This window comes from Silurus aristotelis (assembly GCF_946808225.1).
Source record: "Silurus aristotelis genome assembly, chromosome: 6".
Lineage (NCBI taxonomy): Eukaryota > Metazoa > Chordata > Actinopteri > Siluriformes > Siluridae > Silurus > Silurus aristotelis.
The window spans coordinates 20,203,368-20,222,190 of NC_139579.1; the positions used below are offsets into that span (position 1 = coordinate 20,203,368).

General features: G+C 38.4%; 1 protein-coding gene across 6 annotated transcripts in view; it reads right to left on the minus strand.

Moving 5' to 3' along the window:
* Positions 1-3,572: 3,572 nt before the first annotated feature.
* kif26ab (kinesin family member 26Ab) overlaps positions 3,573-18,823 on the minus strand; it is a 75,417-nt gene continuing 60,166 nt past the window's right edge. For 4 of the 6 annotated variants that reach the window (XM_083544015.1, XM_083544017.1, XM_083544019.1 and 1 more), the window contains 11 exons: positions 18,473-18,682; positions 17,176-17,269; positions 15,706-15,968; positions 14,247-14,430; positions 11,809-11,968; positions 11,292-11,454; positions 7,688-11,003; positions 7,213-7,406; positions 6,416-6,439; positions 5,940-6,090; positions 3,573-5,847 (listed from right to left, as the gene is read on the minus strand). In XM_083544015.1, the coding sequence (XP_083400141.1) occupies positions 5,669-5,847; positions 5,940-6,090; positions 6,416-6,439; positions 7,213-7,406; positions 7,688-11,003; positions 11,292-11,454; positions 11,809-11,968; positions 14,247-14,430; positions 15,706-15,968; positions 17,176-17,269; positions 18,473-18,682 (4,938 nt within the window). In that variant the 3' untranslated portion in view covers positions 3,573-5,668. The remainder of the gene's footprint in view (positions 5,848-5,939; positions 6,091-6,415; positions 6,440-7,212; positions 7,407-7,687; positions 11,004-11,291; positions 11,455-11,808; positions 11,969-14,246; positions 14,431-15,705; positions 15,969-17,175; positions 17,270-18,472; positions 18,683-18,823) is intronic. The other 2 variants (XM_083544016.1, XM_083544018.1) reach the window with 1 other exon arrangement.

Here is an 18,823-nt window from a genome sequence, read left to right on the forward strand (position 1 = left end):
CGATCAGTCCCGTGGTTTCTGTGTGTCTCCATTACTCCAGACTCCTGGGTGGTGACTAGGCAAACACCAGACCTACACACAGCAGACCTGTCAGAGTCATACACAAACAAGACCATTGTGTAAAGAGGAATGTGCAAGTTAAAAGTCGCGTCTGGCATTGGCTTCTGAATAGTCTTTTGAACTGTAGCTGTGTTATTTTCATTTATGCTTTTTGAAACATTGTTTTTTGCACTCATGAAGTGAATTTACATAAATTAAATCCAGCTGGTAATGATACAGACCCTATATTACTGCTTTTTTTGTTTAACACATTTCTTGTAAACCTATTCATAATACAAAGATCAATCATTTGTCAGTGGTCTTTAAAAACTCTGCTTCAATTCCCTCTCCCAATCTCCCAAAACTGAAAGCCCGTTGAATGACCCCAAGCCCCATGAGAAGGCCATGCCTTAAGCAGTTCGAAAGGATAATTTGGGAACTGCTGGATAATGATGTGTGTGTTTGTTAAGGTTTGTCAATAGTTACAGCACCCTTGAAGGCAATGAGAAGCAATGTGTTAAATTTCACTCACATACTCAGGTAATTTAAGGTCTTTTTCCAAACCAGGTTGTTTTAATTACTTAGAGTAAGTGGCGGCATTTGGTTAGGTTTATAGCTCCCCTTAAAAGAGCCGGTCCCTGGTATCGAAGGTGAACTAAGTCTGATTGCAGAGTTGTAAATCGCTAGTCTTGCAGGCCTGCTAACAATGCCTGGGCCAACCGCACAACCCCTTGTATAGAGGGCACTCATAAATTCTCTTTTAATCTTCTAACTCGCTAAGACAGTGGGTGGCACAAATATCCCCACAACACCAGAACAGCACATGTAGTCTCATAAAATGAAAAGCAATTATGTTTGTTCATAAACTGTAGAATATTCCAAAGAAATGTGTGTGTGTGTGTGTGTGTGTGTGTGTGTGTGTGTGTGTGTGTGTGTGTGTGTGTGTGTGTGTGTGTGTGTGTGTATATATATATATATATATATATATATATATATATATATATATATATATATATATATATATATATATAATTTTACAAAGGCTGATTGTCCTCCAATGGTTAAATGAAATGTTAAATTAATTTGGTGAACTCCCTGGGAGGCAATCAGTGAAGCCATTTAAAACAAGCAAATAAATATTCAAACCATGCAATGGAAGAAAACAAAGGTGTCAAAAATAACCTTTGAGGATGTAGAGTAAATAAGGACCTGGCTAAATTAAAACATGAATATTTCATGTCAGGACCAAACCAAAATAAATTACACAGGGGGTGATAATGTTCTCCTTGATCTCCCTAAGCAATATAGTGATTGGTTTAGGTTCCTCTACAAATCAAAGATGCATTTTTATGGGAGTGACCAAATGAGAGACCCTGCATCGTTAAGGTGTGGGTAGCTCTGCTCATTAGAAATGACTGGAGGAAGTAAATCTAAAGATCACTTCCTCTTTATGGGCCATGCACTCACTGCACTGGGTTAAAAAAGGCACAGAGTGCATCTCATTTTCAAGACTGAAAGCATAGGATGAAATTAATAATCAATTGCTAATAATATTTGGTTTATGGGGCCAGATATGTATGGATATGCTGTGCTTTATATCTTTTCATATGTCCTGTGAGCTGTTACATTTTATTTGAAAAAAAAAAGTATAATTCCATACAAATGAATAAGTATACCTGGTTATGTCATAAGCAATAAGAAGTAGTTATTAGTGTACAAAACTTCAGTAAAATTACAACCTCAAGTCCTTGGTTTTAATCAGTTATTATGATTCAGCTTGACAAAATCTGCAGGAAATCAGGTTTCTTTGGACTCTTCCTCAGTGCACTGTTCTCATGTTTCTCACCACAGGAGAGGCCAGAGGATCTCAAGGTCAAAGTTGTCTTTAAAAAGCCTTGATCTACCAGCGTGACAATCTATCACAACTCACAGCTAGTAGGGAGTGTCTCCATGGTGTTCTCAAACCATTGCACTTATTACCTTTCCCTGTAAGCTGAACTTCCTCAAGAAAACCAGAACCCCTCAAATTGCACCAGAACACACATCATGGAAGCAGAAATGTTCCACAATTCCCAGCAGATTTTTTGGCATATCCACAATTTGAATGTCATATTTGTATCACTTGTTTGTGCTGCCAGGCAAATCTGCTCAAAGATTGGTGCATTGTGCTAAAGAGACCCAAATGCTTAAAAAAGTGGCATGTTGAATGTTTGGAGATGTGCTTCTGCCATATTGAAGTGAGCTATGATGACAATAACAAGCAAAGACAAAGGCAAAATGAAACCATGTCAGAGATTAGATATTTCCCTAAATTATAATATGTACAGTTTAATCATTGTCATTTGAAGGATACAATTCTCTTGCCTGCTGTCAAAAACTACTCACAGCCAGCAAGACTAAAGGCCACAGATCTGATTAGTAATATAGAAGCCAGATGCTCCAACAGAGCCGCCAAATCATTACTACTGTATGCTCTGTTTTCAATCAAATTAAATCAACAGAGGGGAGGAAAGATGGGAACAGGCTGGGGTTATTGTATTTGCTCTGTAAGTAGGGGATTACCTAGCAATATGCAGCCCAAGTCAAAATTTAAGCAGCTCTGCTGAAATGTATTAGAACACATTGTGAGGATATCCTCTGAAACTCTGGCAAGCACTATAATCATAATCGGATAAATGGGGAAGACCACATTATACAGTAATTAGACTGTGCAGTTAAGATTTGTTGCCAATAACATATTGTGTTCTGCACTGGACTGAATCTCTCAGCTGGGATTCTGTAACCTGGCTGTCTTATGGTTCTCATCTTAAACATTGTGGTGTGTATGTGTTTGTGTATGTGCATACAAGAGTGGGTTCTCAATCAAATAGTGCATTTGTTTGTAAATGTTAGCACAGGTGGCAGCACAACAGGATTATGGGGTGACAGGGTAGCTTGTGGTGTGTGCATGCATGCATGGTTTTGCTGGCATAGTAATGACCATGCACAGCACTCACTACTTTTTCTTATTCAACACCTGTGGATTATCTACCATCACCCTCATTCTTTACTGAGCACTTGTGCTGCTATATGTCTTAAAATGTGTGTGTGATAGAAAAATAATACATATATAATGATTAAAGAGATTAAACTATTATAGATCTTAGTCTTAGATCTGTTTTAGTCTTAGACTTTTTGCAACACTTACACTACAACTGTACAAGGTATCAATCAAATGAGATCATATAATATAAGCTTCTGTATTTAAATATATATGTATAAACTTATTTTCTAGTTTGATGTCACACATCTAATCCTGCTATATTAAGCTATAGCAGGTCCAGTTTCTCCTACAGTGTGAGTAACACTCATGCTGCTTTGCAATGTGCCACAGCACTGTAGCCAATCATTAGATAAATTACAAAACTGAGGGTTTTTTTTTTCCCATTTTGCACACAACCTTTTATTTGCACATATTTGGAACTAAGATTAACAACTTAAAAGCACATTGACATTTTGCTTAATAGTATTTAAAACAGAGATGCACACGACAATAAGAAGGAACATGTTTTTTATTCACAACAGAAAAAAAGTCATACCAAGTTGCCATATCATACATTTTTTACACAGTGTGAAAATCTGTTACAAAAACCGAAAAACATTAGAAAATATGATCTGATATGAAATATGACATACATTTAGAATTAAAAAAGTTTTGTTTGGTGTCAGTTGGTTAATTCATGTTTATAACTGCCATGACAGTGAACTCCAGCATTGTCATTAAAAAATACATGTAAAAATGAACATGAACATATCTAAGAAATAAAAAAAAATCTCATGCAGCATTGTAAGAAAGGGCCTGAGTGTGTATACTTGTAAAGGTTAACAAGAAAAAGGTTTTCTAACACGATCTGATGAACAGTAGAAATAACCGCCTTATTATGCTGGTATGCAAAAGTTGGTTACGAATATATTTTGAAAGACATTTAACAAACAGCCATTGTGGACAAACTACACTTGTACAGTTGCCTCCATGACATCAGGAGTATAGAGGTATTTGTGAGAGTTTTAGACAAGTTAATCAGTAAAGATTAAAAGGCAGAAAGAAATGCTTAGAAAGTCCAAATAAGGCCAGTGCATTTGTGCTAAAGGCAAAAGCATTTTTGGGTTCTACATGAACATGTTACAAAAATGCATAGAACCAATGCCTGGCACTAGTACTCCAGTGTATCTTATCCACAGTGGTTCATTACAACAATGTTAAAAGACCTGTAGCAATAGCAGTTTGTATCGTCACTTCCATCAGTACATGGTTTATAACAATGGAAATGATGAATATTTCAGTTCCTTATTTTCAATGGACGGTTACGATCAGAATTTCTTATGTATTTCAAACTATTTTTAGATTAGGTGCTTACTGGTTAGGAGACATCTCAGTCTTCGTAGAACTCTGCACAGTCTGTCAGCCTGCATGATTCATGAGCTGATTTATGCAAATAACAGCTAGTCTACAGAGCCCAAAGATGAATTCACACTGCTGCAGTCTCAGTAAATGTAAACAAGAACCAGAGCTAACATAATTTTTAAATCAGATTGCACTGAATGGTCATGCAAAATGACTGGATTAAACTGCAAATTAGATCAATAGCTAGATAAGTCGCCTTTTGGGCTTTGCTTTTTGGGTTCTCATTGCATTTATTTTTATTTTTTTCAAATCCTTATGTACATTTAAATCGAATAAAGAAAGACTAGGAGGGACTCAAAATGAACATCAAATGCAAGACATCACTCATATTAGACTGTGTTCTTATACAAATATGATTGTGTGTCATGTTTTACCTTAAATTACACAAGGCAACTGAGTCAAAGTTGAAGGGATTTATATTAAGTGTGGGTTCAACCGAGGCTGGCAGTGGTTGACTTACAACAGTATTACAAACATAGCTCTTTAAAAGACATCACAGATTGGCTTGATATGTAAGTTAGGAAGTCACACACAGTTACTAAAAAGAGAACATAAGGCTCCAGAGGTTGGATGACAAAATGCGGAAAGGTGATAGTACAGGAGAACGGCAATGTCTAGGAAAATGCAATAACATTAGCTTATTGCTCACTTTTCCTCGTGCCTTTAATATTCTCACAAAAAAAATGGTATTTTACAGACTGTTTAATCATATAAATACACTATACAATGTAATATAAAAAAATTCTTCTTAAATGTAATATGTTAAGGGTTGGCTTAGGTATGCTGGTTAGAGCACTAGCACCAATACAAAAAATAATGATTGAAATTATATCACAAAGGCACTTTTGTGGTATAGCAGAAAAAACTCTTGGCTGAATGATGACAATCTTGTTTCAATATTAGATGATCCAAAAATATCAGGTTGTTGCTTTTTCTTTCATCTGAAATCCATTACACAGAGCGAGGCACACTATATTACCAGTACCAGTCATTTCTCAAAGATAACACAATCCTCTTCTATGTAGTGTTCAGTGTTCCAGTCTTTTAAATGTAATCTTTGTCTTTTTTAGTTCTTCGTATCAGTGAATTGGCTGCTACATTTCATTTTCCTTCCATTCAGACTTTCAAGATTCTTTCTTACTTCTACACCTCGTCATTTATCTCTACATCGATTCCATCCTGTTTTCATACCTCCACTTCTCGCAGGCCTTCTTGAATCTCCGATGCTACTCTGATGTCAAAGCAGGTCACCATCATAACACGTGACTTGCATAGGTTGACGCAGTACTCCAGTTCACTCGTGACTTGCTCAAGTGCCTCCAAGTACTCCTGCGATTCCGGATCCAAGTCCTGGTCCACCTCAACTGTATGGGCCACAATCAGTCTTTACTTATAGGAGAACATTTAAATGGCTTGACTCACGTGTAACACTTAAATGATTAACTATAAAACTTACACTCTCCAATCCACTTTCTGGGGTCCATCATCAGTCTGGCTTTGGTGTCCTCCAGTTCTTCCTTTAGAGTGTTATATTTAATTCTGAGATCTCTGATCTGTTGCTGCCGCCGCTCGACATCCTTCAGTTTTGTGTTAAAATACAGCAGACCCTAGAGCGAGGGAGAGAGAGAGAAAGAGAGAGAGAGAGATAGAGAGAGAGAGAGAAAGAGAGAGAGAGAGAGAGAGAGAGAGAGAGAGAGAGAGTGTTGATTGCAGAGATTGGCAAAAAGCTAAGTAATTATATTTCCCAAAATCTAGAGACTAACTAGTGAATTAAACTAGAATTAAATTGATTAGTGAACACAATTTTTCTGGTATGTTAATTCAGGAATAAATAATTAATTAAACAGGATGAATAAAATAACATGAACTATATATTCACTTGTTTTTTAACACATATCATGCTACATGAATTTGGTCTAAACAAAAACATACCTTATCAACATCCTGAACTGACTGCTGCAGAAAAAAAGGAGAGTGCAAATATGAGCTCTATTGAATAAATGAATGATTTAATTAATTATTTAAATAATAAAATAAACATGCATAGTGTAACATGTACGTAGTATTGTGTGTAATTGGAAACAAGATTTAGGTAAACAAAACTATTTTTGCTTCATTTGGGGTTATACACTATATGATCAAATGTATGTAAACAACTGACCATCACACCCACATGTAAACATTTCCCGGTGCCACAAATATAAAAGCATGCACTACACTAAAACTAAAAGTTCCAATCCTGTTCCAGCATGATAACTGTACACTGTTCACAGAGCCCTGAGCTGAATGTCACTGAAGATGATTCCATTAGATTCTGAATTGTGGTTGTGGAGATTTGCTATCATTTAACCATAAAAGTCAGATATTGATGTAGGATGAGGAAGTCTCGGGTGCAGTCATCCCAAAGAGCTTCAATAGGAATGGGGTCAGAGGTGTATAACAGGCTACTCAAGATGTTCCACCTTGTGTAATAATTATATAAAATATTTGTTACAATACTGCTTACGATACAAACATTGATGTATAGTATCAAACTGATGCAATGAATGATGCAATATAATTGGCAGAGAATATCAATTCTCCCTCAATACCAACAAATCAATAAGCGCCTCACCTGAGGCAATAGAAACAGGTCAACATCATGGTCTCATATTCCTTTACTCTACTGTATAACAGAAAAACACTGAGCCATACATTTAAATTTTTAAATGTATGGCTCATTTACTCACTTCTGCTGGCTGTTCTTGTCTCCGGCGCTGTAACCGCTCTACATCATCAATCTCATATACCTTGATTTCAAATGGCTCTTTCAATGGGCCAGATATAGGAGGCAGGTCCACCCACTGGCCTGTGGCTCCGGTCTTCATTCCCAGTGAGGTGGTGTCAGGTAAAGGAGCAGGTATAAGACGTCGCCTCTGAATGCCTAAAAGACAAATGATATGAAGAGTGTAAGATAAGAACAAACAATAACTTAAATAAAGCAATGTACAAAAAAATCACAGAGGAGAGATTTATCTACATATAAATATATATGAAAATGTATCAGTTTTACACAAACTAATAATCAGTTCAAATCAGGTTAAAAATTATATATATATATATATATATATATATATATATATATATATATATATATATATATATATATATATATATATATATATATAAAACTAGGTAACTTTCAGCTAAATGCGAACTACTCACCATTTGATCTCTTTTTGGGTGGCTTTGAGCTCCTAAGTCGCATATTGGAAGAAATCCCACTTTCACTCATTGAGTCATGAGCTGAAGAGGCACTTCCAGTGGCCTCACTGTCTCTGATCATACTCTCATACCCACTACTTCCTCCACTGTGGTAGAACAGTGCAGTTCGCCCCATTGCAGGGGGCAGCTCTCCACTCAAGACACTGCTGTTGTCACTTCCATGCCCACTGCTATACCTCTGTGGACGTCTTGGAGCAGTGATCTTGCTATAAGGAGAAGGCAGGATGGGGATAGGTGTATGCTTGTCTTCATTAAGGTTCACGCCACTGTCGTTCCCACTGTCAGAATCGCCAGATCCCCTTGGTTGTTTTCCAGAAGGACTACCTGATGCCAGCTCACCAACTCGAGAGTTAGTTGCTCTCATGGCTTGCTTAGTACCCATTATAGTTCCCCTTGTAGATTTACCATTACATCCAGTGCCTGCACGAGGTAATGCACTCTTTCCTGAAGGTGGGAGGTTAGCATTCCTTGTTGCAGATGTTGTCAGAGACTTAGTTGAGGAACTTAGGGCTTTGGAATTGCTTGCAGATAATGTGCGAGCTTTGTTTCCATTTACAGGCACTGGTCTTGCGTTAAGGCTGTTTTTGATCTGCCCATTTTTTCCCATGTTCAACTGTGTAACAGAAATATTTGGAGAGGTAGTAGTTGGGGAAGAAATGGCAACTGGTGAGCCAAATTTAGTAACAGATTTGCTTGACTTTCCACTTAGGCTGGCCCCACTGTTTTCTCGACTGAGCATGGGTTTAGATCCTAAAGATGTTAAACTGTCAGACCTTTCTAGTGATACCTGGCTTCCATACATCTGCCCAGCTTCCCCTCTTGCTCCTCTGGATTTAAGACTTGATGTTGCTTTTAGTAAACTATGATCTAATCTCAAATTGGATGCTCTCAAACTGTGGGAGTCTCCTCTGTACCGCAGATCATTTTCATCCTCTGACTTTGCAGGCCTGAGTACCAGTGACTTTCCTGTCTCACAGGCAGATTTTAAGGCACTTGGTGGTAGCAAGATTCGATTCTTTTGATCCAGACTGGACTTGCGCACTGGAGGTGGAGGAGGTAATACACCACCAGGCAGCATAACAATGTCCTGCTTATTTGCTTTCTCATTTTTTTCCAAAGATGAAAACTTCCAGCTGCCTGATGAACCAATGTCAAGACCAACCTTGACATCAATAGATGTATGAATGACAGGAACAGTCCCAAGCGTGGTTGCACCTCTTCTGAACTGTGGCATTTTGCTGGGTGTCTCCACTTTTTTAATGCTGCTGGATTTTTCACATCCATCTACCACCCTTTGGGATGAAGTAGACACCTGTGTTGTGGGACTTCGTGAAATACTGTTAAAGTCTGTGCCTGTTTTTCTAGTGGGTATGCCACTTACTCCATTTTTTAGTTGTTTAGAGGAAAGACTTGAATATGAGGCCACAGGCAAATCTGGCACACTGTCTTTTCGATGCCATGGGTCATTTGACTTCCCCTCTAGCCTCATTGGTTCACGTCTCCAACTGCTACCATTACTGCACTCACTGATGCTACTGGTCTGGATTTGGGATGAGGTAGGTTTCATTTTCCTGGGAAGACTGCAATGGACACTGTATGGGTCTTGCAGAGTCTGGGTTGGAGATTGATTAATGCTATTTGGTTTTGCCATTTTTAAATGATTCCTGATGGACGCTTTTGTGGACTCTGGAGAGGATGAGCACTTACTGAGTGAAAGTTTACTTGATGTAGCACTGTCACTATCCAGCTCTGAGAAACTAAAGCCACTATCATTTAAGGAGTTATGGGGTTCCTTCTGGGGACTGGCTTGGAACATGCCAAGGGAATCAAGGTAAAATGTACCTCCTGATTCAAGTTGGGTACCATCAGGAAGGAAAACATCTGCAGATTGTGCTCCTTCACTCTCTATAGTGCAGACACTCACTTCACTAAGCCAAGAGCTAATGGAAGAACCACGGCTGTCTAAGGAGACACACGTTTCCTCTGGAAATGGTGCTACCATCTCAATATTTACTTGAGAGACACCCACACTGGATGTATATGCATCAAATTCATCATTGATGCTGCTAATTATGCTTACTGGTCTAGATCCTGAAGCAAGGGCCTGTACAGAGCAATCACTATTAAAGCTTATGATACTGGACGGTCTTCCATTGTCCATAATACTTCCAATTGATAGTTCTTCTACAAGGGTGAATACCAGCTCGTCCTCTCCATTGAGCTCAACTGGTTGCTGCAGAGTTACTGTAGTCCTTAGAATATCCCTCTCCCTAAGTGTGGACAGTTGGCACACCTCTAGTGGGGTCTTTGGGTTTAGATGATGCACCCTGCTCAAAAGAGGAGAGCTGCTGCCAGAACCACATGGCTTCTGTACCTGATGGCTCATTCCAATGGGTGGTATCCTTATGGCACACTTTTCTTCTAATTCACTATTATCCTTTGTACTGTCTCTTGGTTGGGGGGGTGGAGGAGCAGGTTTGGGTAGTTGTTTCCTGTTGAAGAATACCTTTTCTCTCACCACTGGCTCTGAGTTTTGAAATGCTGCTGCTGTATCTTGATTTCCAGGGGAGCATGGAGTTAAGCTATCTGTTTCCACCCCCTTTGCACTATCTGACGTTCTACAACAGACAGCCACAGGGACATCTCCATCTGAAGCATTTTGCAATTTGGAATGTTCATTTTTGGATTTGTGTTTTGGGCTGTCGGGGAGTATACTGTGAGCAGAAAGTGGATGTTTGCAAAATATGTTATCCTGCTGAGAAGATGATGTTTTGGTAGAGGCCTTGAATGTAACTGAAATAGACCCTTCTTTGGGCTTTTGTGAGATAATATCCATCTTAGGAGTTACTTGGCTTCCTCTAACTTCACCAACAAAAGCACTTGGTTCCTCACTCCCATCAATACATTCCAGTCGCTCCTGAAGTTCAGCAAAGGTGTTGCACTTAAAATGGTCTTGGTCCGTTGGCCCTTCTTTACCACGCTGTTTTCTGTTAAGGGATGGGATAATAGGAACAAAGGCCGGTGGACCTTCATTGTCACTGAGTTCTCGATCAGAAATTGTAGCACCACCAGGGCCAACGTAAATAACAGTATCACAAGACTGTTCACTGCTTGAGGAGTAATCTGGATCACTCATTAGTAAGGGTAGATCTGGATCCAGGGCCACAGTCCGTGGATGGAAGGGTCTTAAATGTGGGGGTCTGCGAATTCTTCCTTCATCACAGGAGCTTTCACCTCCAGAGGAACTGGATGCATACTACGCATGAAATTAAGCAAAAATTTGAAAATTAGCATAAATTAAACGGAAAAGGTTGCCTATGCCTATGTCATTTTAAAGTAATCTTTATTTATACTTATATCTATTCTGGATTTTCTAGTAAATAAAATATCTGTAATCTGATACCAAGTACCAGTTTCTTACTGTTAGTACTCAAATTTTTCTATATGTTATTGTCCTTAAAATTTCCACATTTATGTTTATATTTACTTGACAAACTTGAATGCAAATTACAGGAGTTTGATTTTAACTAAAGGTTCTACTGACCTTGGACTTTTTCTTCCTCATGCGGTGTATTCGTGAGGCGAGCTGGATAGTGGTGAGTGAATCAGTATAATGACCAGGTGAGTCAGAGACATGCGCTATCATTGTTGTCCTGCAGTTGATGTTTCCAAGTGAATCACGGAGCAGCATTGTAAGCTTACTATCCCTAGATAATACAAAAACATTAGTTAGTTATGTTTTCTCAAATATTTTAATTCTTTTTTTGTTTTGTTTTAACAATGCCAATATGCCTAAAACTTCCTGAGATGATCAAATAATGTGAACAGGTTTCAAATGTAACATTATACCCAAAAAATGACATCAGCAGCATACAGAGCCGATAGTAAACCTGTCAACACTGCTCAACGTGTGTAATCTTGTTGCTGTCAGCTTTGATTACGCATTCATTCTTTCTTGTAACATCGTTGGAAAATTGAATAACAATAAACCTCATATGCCTTTTCATAAAATGCTAAATAAAAAAAATATGTTTACACGATTCAAAGTAGCTTTCTCCTACCTGTATGGTACATGTTTGGCTCCATTTGTCAAAGCCAGGATGACATTGCCTAAGGCAGTGAGGGAGAGACACAAACCGCCACCTCCATCCCTGCTCTTACTAAGCACCTTTTCACAGCTGCCCAAGTCTATAAGGTGCAGTCTGCTTCTACCACCAGACACTGAGAGAAAGGAGAAGAGATGAAGAGAAAGCAAAACAAAGAGAGTAAAAAAAGAAGAAAATATCTGTTAACATTTTGAAGGATATCAGGCAAAACAGCATTCAGAGTGTATAAGGATACTTTAAGGCAAAGTTAAAACTTGTAATTTAATTCCTACAAACAGTAAAATCCTCTGAAATGTCCCTTTAACTCAAAAGTTCAACTACCAGGTCCCTTCTTCATTTACATAGTGATTAAATCAACATGGCTGAGCACAATGTGAACAGTGTAAAGTGCCATCTCTCTAATTATAGCAGAATTGGCTTTGGATCAAAAATTTACAGGGACAGTACTTGGTGTCTCACTATTGTCCACTGGTGCTGCTGTATTACAAAAGCTTTTAAAGTAACAAATATAGAATCCAAACCAGAAAAATAATGGTGTTTAATTAGCAATAACATAGTTATTGATTTGGCTTTCCAGTCCAATATATAAACCACAAGTGCAACATGAAACATTCAGGACACTGGTATTACAGTACTAAATACTAACACTAACAGGAGAACAAAAGCTCTGCAGGTAATAAAAAAAGGGTTCAAAGCTTAAGAATAATGTTGTTTAATTGGCAGTATCAATGGTATAGATTGGTTCTGCTTGTTTTTATGAAACTGTGTTACAGAAGATCCCATCCCACAGTGGAGTTTAAAAGAGGGAAAACAAGATAACATAAGACTTACACTCCTTGTCTGAAGTAATGTTGAGAAGTGTACACAGCAGCAGACATTTACACACTCTTTGAGTAGGTCAGTGACTAGCATGACTGGCAGTGATTTATTCCTGAATAATCTACAGTCTGTTAAGATACAAATCTGAGTCAAACTGACCAAATAAACAGCTATACAGTCAACCCCTGATAATTCGTTGTTCGGTACTTGTGGCTTGGAAAATTTGCGGGTTTTTATTTGGAACCTAACTAACAACAAGTTGCGGATTATTTTAACATTCCGGAGAATCCGCAGTGGGACCGAATGTTCAGGAACATTATGAATAACATTTTAAAATATGCTTTCACTAACAAACTTCATACAACTTTTTAAAACACTATTGTATTAAAGTGACAATGTCTAGATCAGGGGCACCCAATACGTCGATCGCGAACTACCGGTCGAATACAAAGATAGTGTGGGTAGATCGCATGACATTAAAAAAAAAAAAAAAATAGATATTAATTTATAGTAGGTAGATCAATTTGACATGGTCATTTTATAAGTAGCTCGCATGCTGAAAAAGTGTGTGCACCCCTGGTCTAGATGAATTCACTAAAGTACCATTGGGGCTGCGGGGGTGCGTCCAAAATTCTTGGGACCACTGTATATAAAACACCAAGACATTTGAAGTTAGTCATGCTTTTATTAATATGTCTTTGTCTGTTCAAACAACTCATCATCCATGAACATATAAACATCTCAGACCACTGGTCTAGATGTTAAACTCGTACTGCTGTGTGCTTGCAAATGTAATGATGTAAAAGAAATGTCAGATAAAATTGTCTGTGTCACAAATGGCACCATTTTGCAGTGCACTACAGCTTAATGCACAAAAGCTTTTCAATAACTATCATTACCTTTTGTCACGGCATTATAACTGTCATTCTGCATGTCACATAAAGTTGCTCAGAGTGGCACAATAAGTTCATGCCTCACGTTAATCCAGCTACATGTACATTGTTTCACATAATGGCAGAGAAAGGGAGTGCTGTTATAGTGTTGAAAGCTAGTCCGTTTCCATTTAGCACAACAGTGCAGAATTTTTTTCCGCTGTTGTCAAATACTCAGCACTTACCCCTATGCTAATGAGAATTGCAGCATTGCACTGTGACAGGTATTTCTACATTATGATCGTGGTCATTAGCTGCTCATGAATTATTACTGTCTGTTAAAATTCCAATTAAAGTTTAATGAAGTGGTCAAAGCAGGCCCGAGTGATTTACCTTCCACATGATAGATTGAGAGAAAAATGAAAGGGTGATGGGACGGTAGCTCTGATTTAGTCTGTAATATCTTAGTTATTAGATTAATGAGTTTGAAATGCAGTTCTCTACCTCTGTAAGCATGAAAAGGGAGAAAGAAAAGAAAATGGAATGCAGCCTATCAATTAACTGCACAGAGGGAGATCATCAGAGCTGGAATGTTCAATTAACCATGCACACACACACACACACACACACACACACACACACACACACACACACACACACACACACACACACACACACACACAAACACACAGAAATACTCACTTCCACCCTTGCCACTCTTCTCCATTCGATACTGATAAATATGAAGAGTGAAGAGCATATGCGAGTTGCGCCGGTCCTCCTCATCTGTATCAGGATGGCTGGTACTGCGTGCTGCGAGGGCTGCATCCAGAAAGAAAGCTGCCTTTTCTGCAGTGGGGGCCCGCAACTCACTGTGATTCTGAAGCTGGAATCAATTGCAAAAAAAAAAAAATACATTAATACTATTGCAGACTCTGAAGAGAAAATGAAAGTTACCTCATATCACAAATGTTAATTCGTCATAAAAAATAAACAAAGTCGATTAACAAGTGTGCATTACTAAAAATTTGTAAAAGATCAAAAGATACATTGCTTAATATGATAATACATGTCTTAAACTTCTATTATATTCTACTATATTCTATATATCAATATCTCTTTTGTAACTCTGAATAAAAGCAGGGATAATCATGGCAAAATGTTCAGTTCTTTGTAATGGTTAGAAAGAGACAAAAAGAGAAGTTATAAAGGTGAAATAGAGAACGCTATGTGAGCCACTTAACACAGGTAGCCTGTTAGATTTGGGGAAGGATTAGTGACGGAGTGATCTAGCAATAAAGAGAGCAGTGGGTACAATGTCAAGATAATTCGATTCTTATAAAGACGAAAAGGTCAAGATCCTTAAAAGGCTATACCAGATGAGAGATGAAGCAGAAGGCTAAAAACCTGTTATGAGCACTCAAAAAAGATTTATAAAATGTAGCTGAGAACTGCTAAAATAGCAAAAATTTTGGGTTGTTTTTAAAAGAACCATGTAGCTGTAACATCAACAAAAATAAGTAGTAATATTGATCTGTAATGTATCTGTTTTAATTCTCGGTTTGTGCAATGTGTTCCTGTGACAGGCTTCAGATCCACTAAAGCCTTTAGGGCCACCTTGATATGGCCCTAAAGCAGTACAATTAATCAGTATTACAGATAGATGAATAGACAGATACACTCAAGCTTAGAATAAGCAGTCACTATCCGAGTTAGCAGGGCGCTGAGGAGAAGGGAAAACACTCTAAAGAAAGCTGGGTGGAGCCTCCTCAACTTCACAAGCCTACAGGCAGCCTTTGAAGAGCTGGCCTCATATGGACCCCAAAAATCAACATCTGATGGCAACACCTGGCAGTGCTTTCAACTACCTGCTACCCCATGTCTCCAAACGCCAAATACCCCACTAGCATTTACCCTTCTCCAATGAGGAGCCTGGTGGGGGAAGGGAGAAACTCACATCAGTAACACCCCTTGATAAGGAGGGGTGAAACAGCCGCCAGTTAGTTAAGCGCTTCATGACTTTACACAAAAAAAGCTACTTAAATAAGGTATAGTTAGAATGTAACCCATTAAATGCACAAAAGGCAAACCAAATATTTTCAGAGAAATTTTTTTTAAAAGGGAACAATATAAATAATAACAATAAAGCTCCAGTTCTAACCTGTGTGCCGCAGATGGGATCCTCACGCAGGTAGACCCCTGGCGACTGGCCATCCTGCAGACTGCCTGTTGAGACATCCGAGAGCAGATCCTCCAGACCTTCGTCTTTGCCGTAGATCTCCACAGCCGAGACACGTACAGAAAAGCGAGTGCCAGTTTTCTCCCTGCGCTCACTGATGAGCTTGAAGAGCCAGGAGATGGCACAGGGCGCAATGCCAAGGCTCTGAGAAGAGCTGTCTTTGCCAATCATGGTGTACGTCTTGCCTGATGAGGGGGAGAGAGCAAGCTGTTAATTCTGGCAGAGTATTGAAAACTGCTCTGCATACTGGTGGATTCAGAGCTCTGGAATTTTAAAAGAGCCTTTTCTACTAATGATATCAGTTACTATATGTTTACTCAAATGCATTTGCCAGCCAAAATAGAGGGAACAAGGGTATTATAGGTAAGATGTCATGCTGTAAGAATCTTTTCTTCACTACACAACGGTATGTTAAGCTTATGTACTGTGAGCAAAAAATGTTGCAAAACCTGACAAGACACTGATAATAAAGCCTAGGCTGCGGTTCATCGCAATATCTAAGAGTTCTCTTTAAAGTTTGAGATATTTGCTAGCTGTCAATCAAATAAAAGCGTGGGAGAGTAAACAAAAAGTAATAAAACTTGTCGAAACTGCCCTTTTGACAATATGCTTCAGCATACAAAAGAATGTTACCATTTAAAATACTTGACTGACAAATGTTTCTCCACCTAATTAACAAAACATTATATATATATATATATATATATATGCTGCATGTACTATGTAGTGTTTATCAACACTGCACAATTATAATAATGTATAAAACACATAAGAATATATTTATGAGTAGTAGTCTATACTATGGCAACTTGCCACTAAACTTGCACTGTTAAAATACAACGAAAAAATTCTAAATACAATATTTCTTATCTTCTAATCCAGTCACCTTACATTAATGTCAAAACTTCTTTTAAACAAGGCCTTGTTAATTACTTCTTCTGTCTTCTGGGTACTTGTACTTGAGGTGAGTTGTGAATCTGAATTAGTTGTTGGTATAGAAACCGTGACGTTAGATTATTTCCACCTAATGCTTGTAAGGCACTTGAGTTCAACTTTCCCAAACAAAGTATTTGTATAACTACTACCGCACCTTTCTGCTCATAATAATCACACAGTGACACACACACACACACCACACACACACACACAGACATGTACACACACAGACATGTACACACACTTAATCAACCTGAGTGTATCGGTAAAGGCTTTTAAAGAAATGAAAAGGGCGAACCGTATTAATTTAGTGGCTAATTTTTTTTTAACACTATTAACCATAGGCCTGGACAATAAGACACATGGTTGATACCTGTCCTGCAGGTCATTAGTAAAATGTAATGTGATGTAATTACATGTAATCCTAATGCAGAATACTGGACAAGAAATTCTTACCAAGTCTAACATGGCCAAAGCTGAAGATGCATCCATCTGCTCCATTCACCACTGAATGAATAATTTCAGCCACGGTCCCTGAGCACACTTCAGCCTGCAGACATCCAAAAAAGACAAAGATATGAACAGTCAGCCACTGTACATGACAATACAGTGTCCTTGAGTGTTGAGGAAGGCGCCTATAAATAAAACGTATTATTATTATTATAAAACATTGCTGCAGATTTAATCGCTAAACACCATGAAGTGTGAGTCACAACAATTCTGCCCACTGGTCAGTCTGAATGGCAGAGGTTTCTGCTGCATACAGATATCCACTTAATTCATCATTAGCAAAAAGAATACAGTGCAACATCAAATCAACCGAGAAGCAGCTCATCATGGATTCATCAAGCATGAGGAGGTTTACACTGCTGCAGTCTTCAGTGCTGTCACTGCAATCTGTTCCACTAGCCTCAGTCCACAGGGACAGTTCGCTACTGCAGCAATCTCCTTCCATACATCACACATAGAAAAAGAACATGCAAGGACAAACAGGCGATCTGACTGTGGGCTGAGAAACAGCACCTTTTTTTTATCAGGCCACTGTGTAGAATAATGTGTCACTTCAGCCACTAAAACATACGATTATTTAGTAGATTTGCCATCATGCTCATGCTTATCTACTTGTTTTAAACACCACAATGAATATTTTAATCAGACAAACACTTCAAATCAAACATGTACTAAAGATACAAATTAATTGTTTGTGTAAAGAGCCACTATAAAATGGATTTTAATGCTGAGTTCTTTCAGCACAGACATTAACAACTCAAGCTCAGTTGCCACAAAACGTCAACTAAATTGTTTTCACTTAATCACTCTCAAGGACTGTGAATGTCTCTTAAGTGTCTCCTCATGGTTATTTGTGTGGTCGTTTGGAAGGCACTCTGGTCTTAATTTGGATGCCCTCCCAGCTCTGGAGTCCGGGTGACAAACCGAAAATGTTTGCTGAATATATGTGGCCGGAATTCTAATCATTTTCCACACTTGAAAGAAACAGCTGCTGTGCCCATACTGTGAAGAATGATGCTTAAGTAGGATAGCCATTTTTGCATTAAGCCTCAAGCCCTGTCCAGAATATGTATGTGGGAGGAGGGGGTGTTTGTATTTGTGTTGTGCAGATGTCCTACTGCCCTTGAGGAAATGTCTTCTACAAACAAACGCACTAAAATACAACCCAAGATCCAATAAAAGAAAAAGACAGCAGTATCAAAACAAAAGCAACAGCAATTCACAGTTTCAGTGGCATTTCTACCTGTGAGGCATCTTGGGTGAAGACAGAATCGAAAGCAAACATCTTTGGAACAGCTAGAGCTGTATGTCGATGCCCCGAGCTGGGCTGAGTTAGAAGCGAAGGCTCATATAGAGTCAACTGCTTCTTCCGCTGGTCCACCTTAAGGAAAGACATAGACTCTGAAGAGTCCTGCACTCCAACAGATGGACAGATCCGCACCATAACCTTCACCTACTCAAGAAAAAAAAAAACAGAAAAGAAAAAAGAAATGTAAAAAGTACTGTGGTAAAGATGGTCGTGCAGGATTTTTTTCCTCAAAAATAAATACAAAATATATAAAAGTGTTTAAACTACTGTTTTAGTTTATTTTTT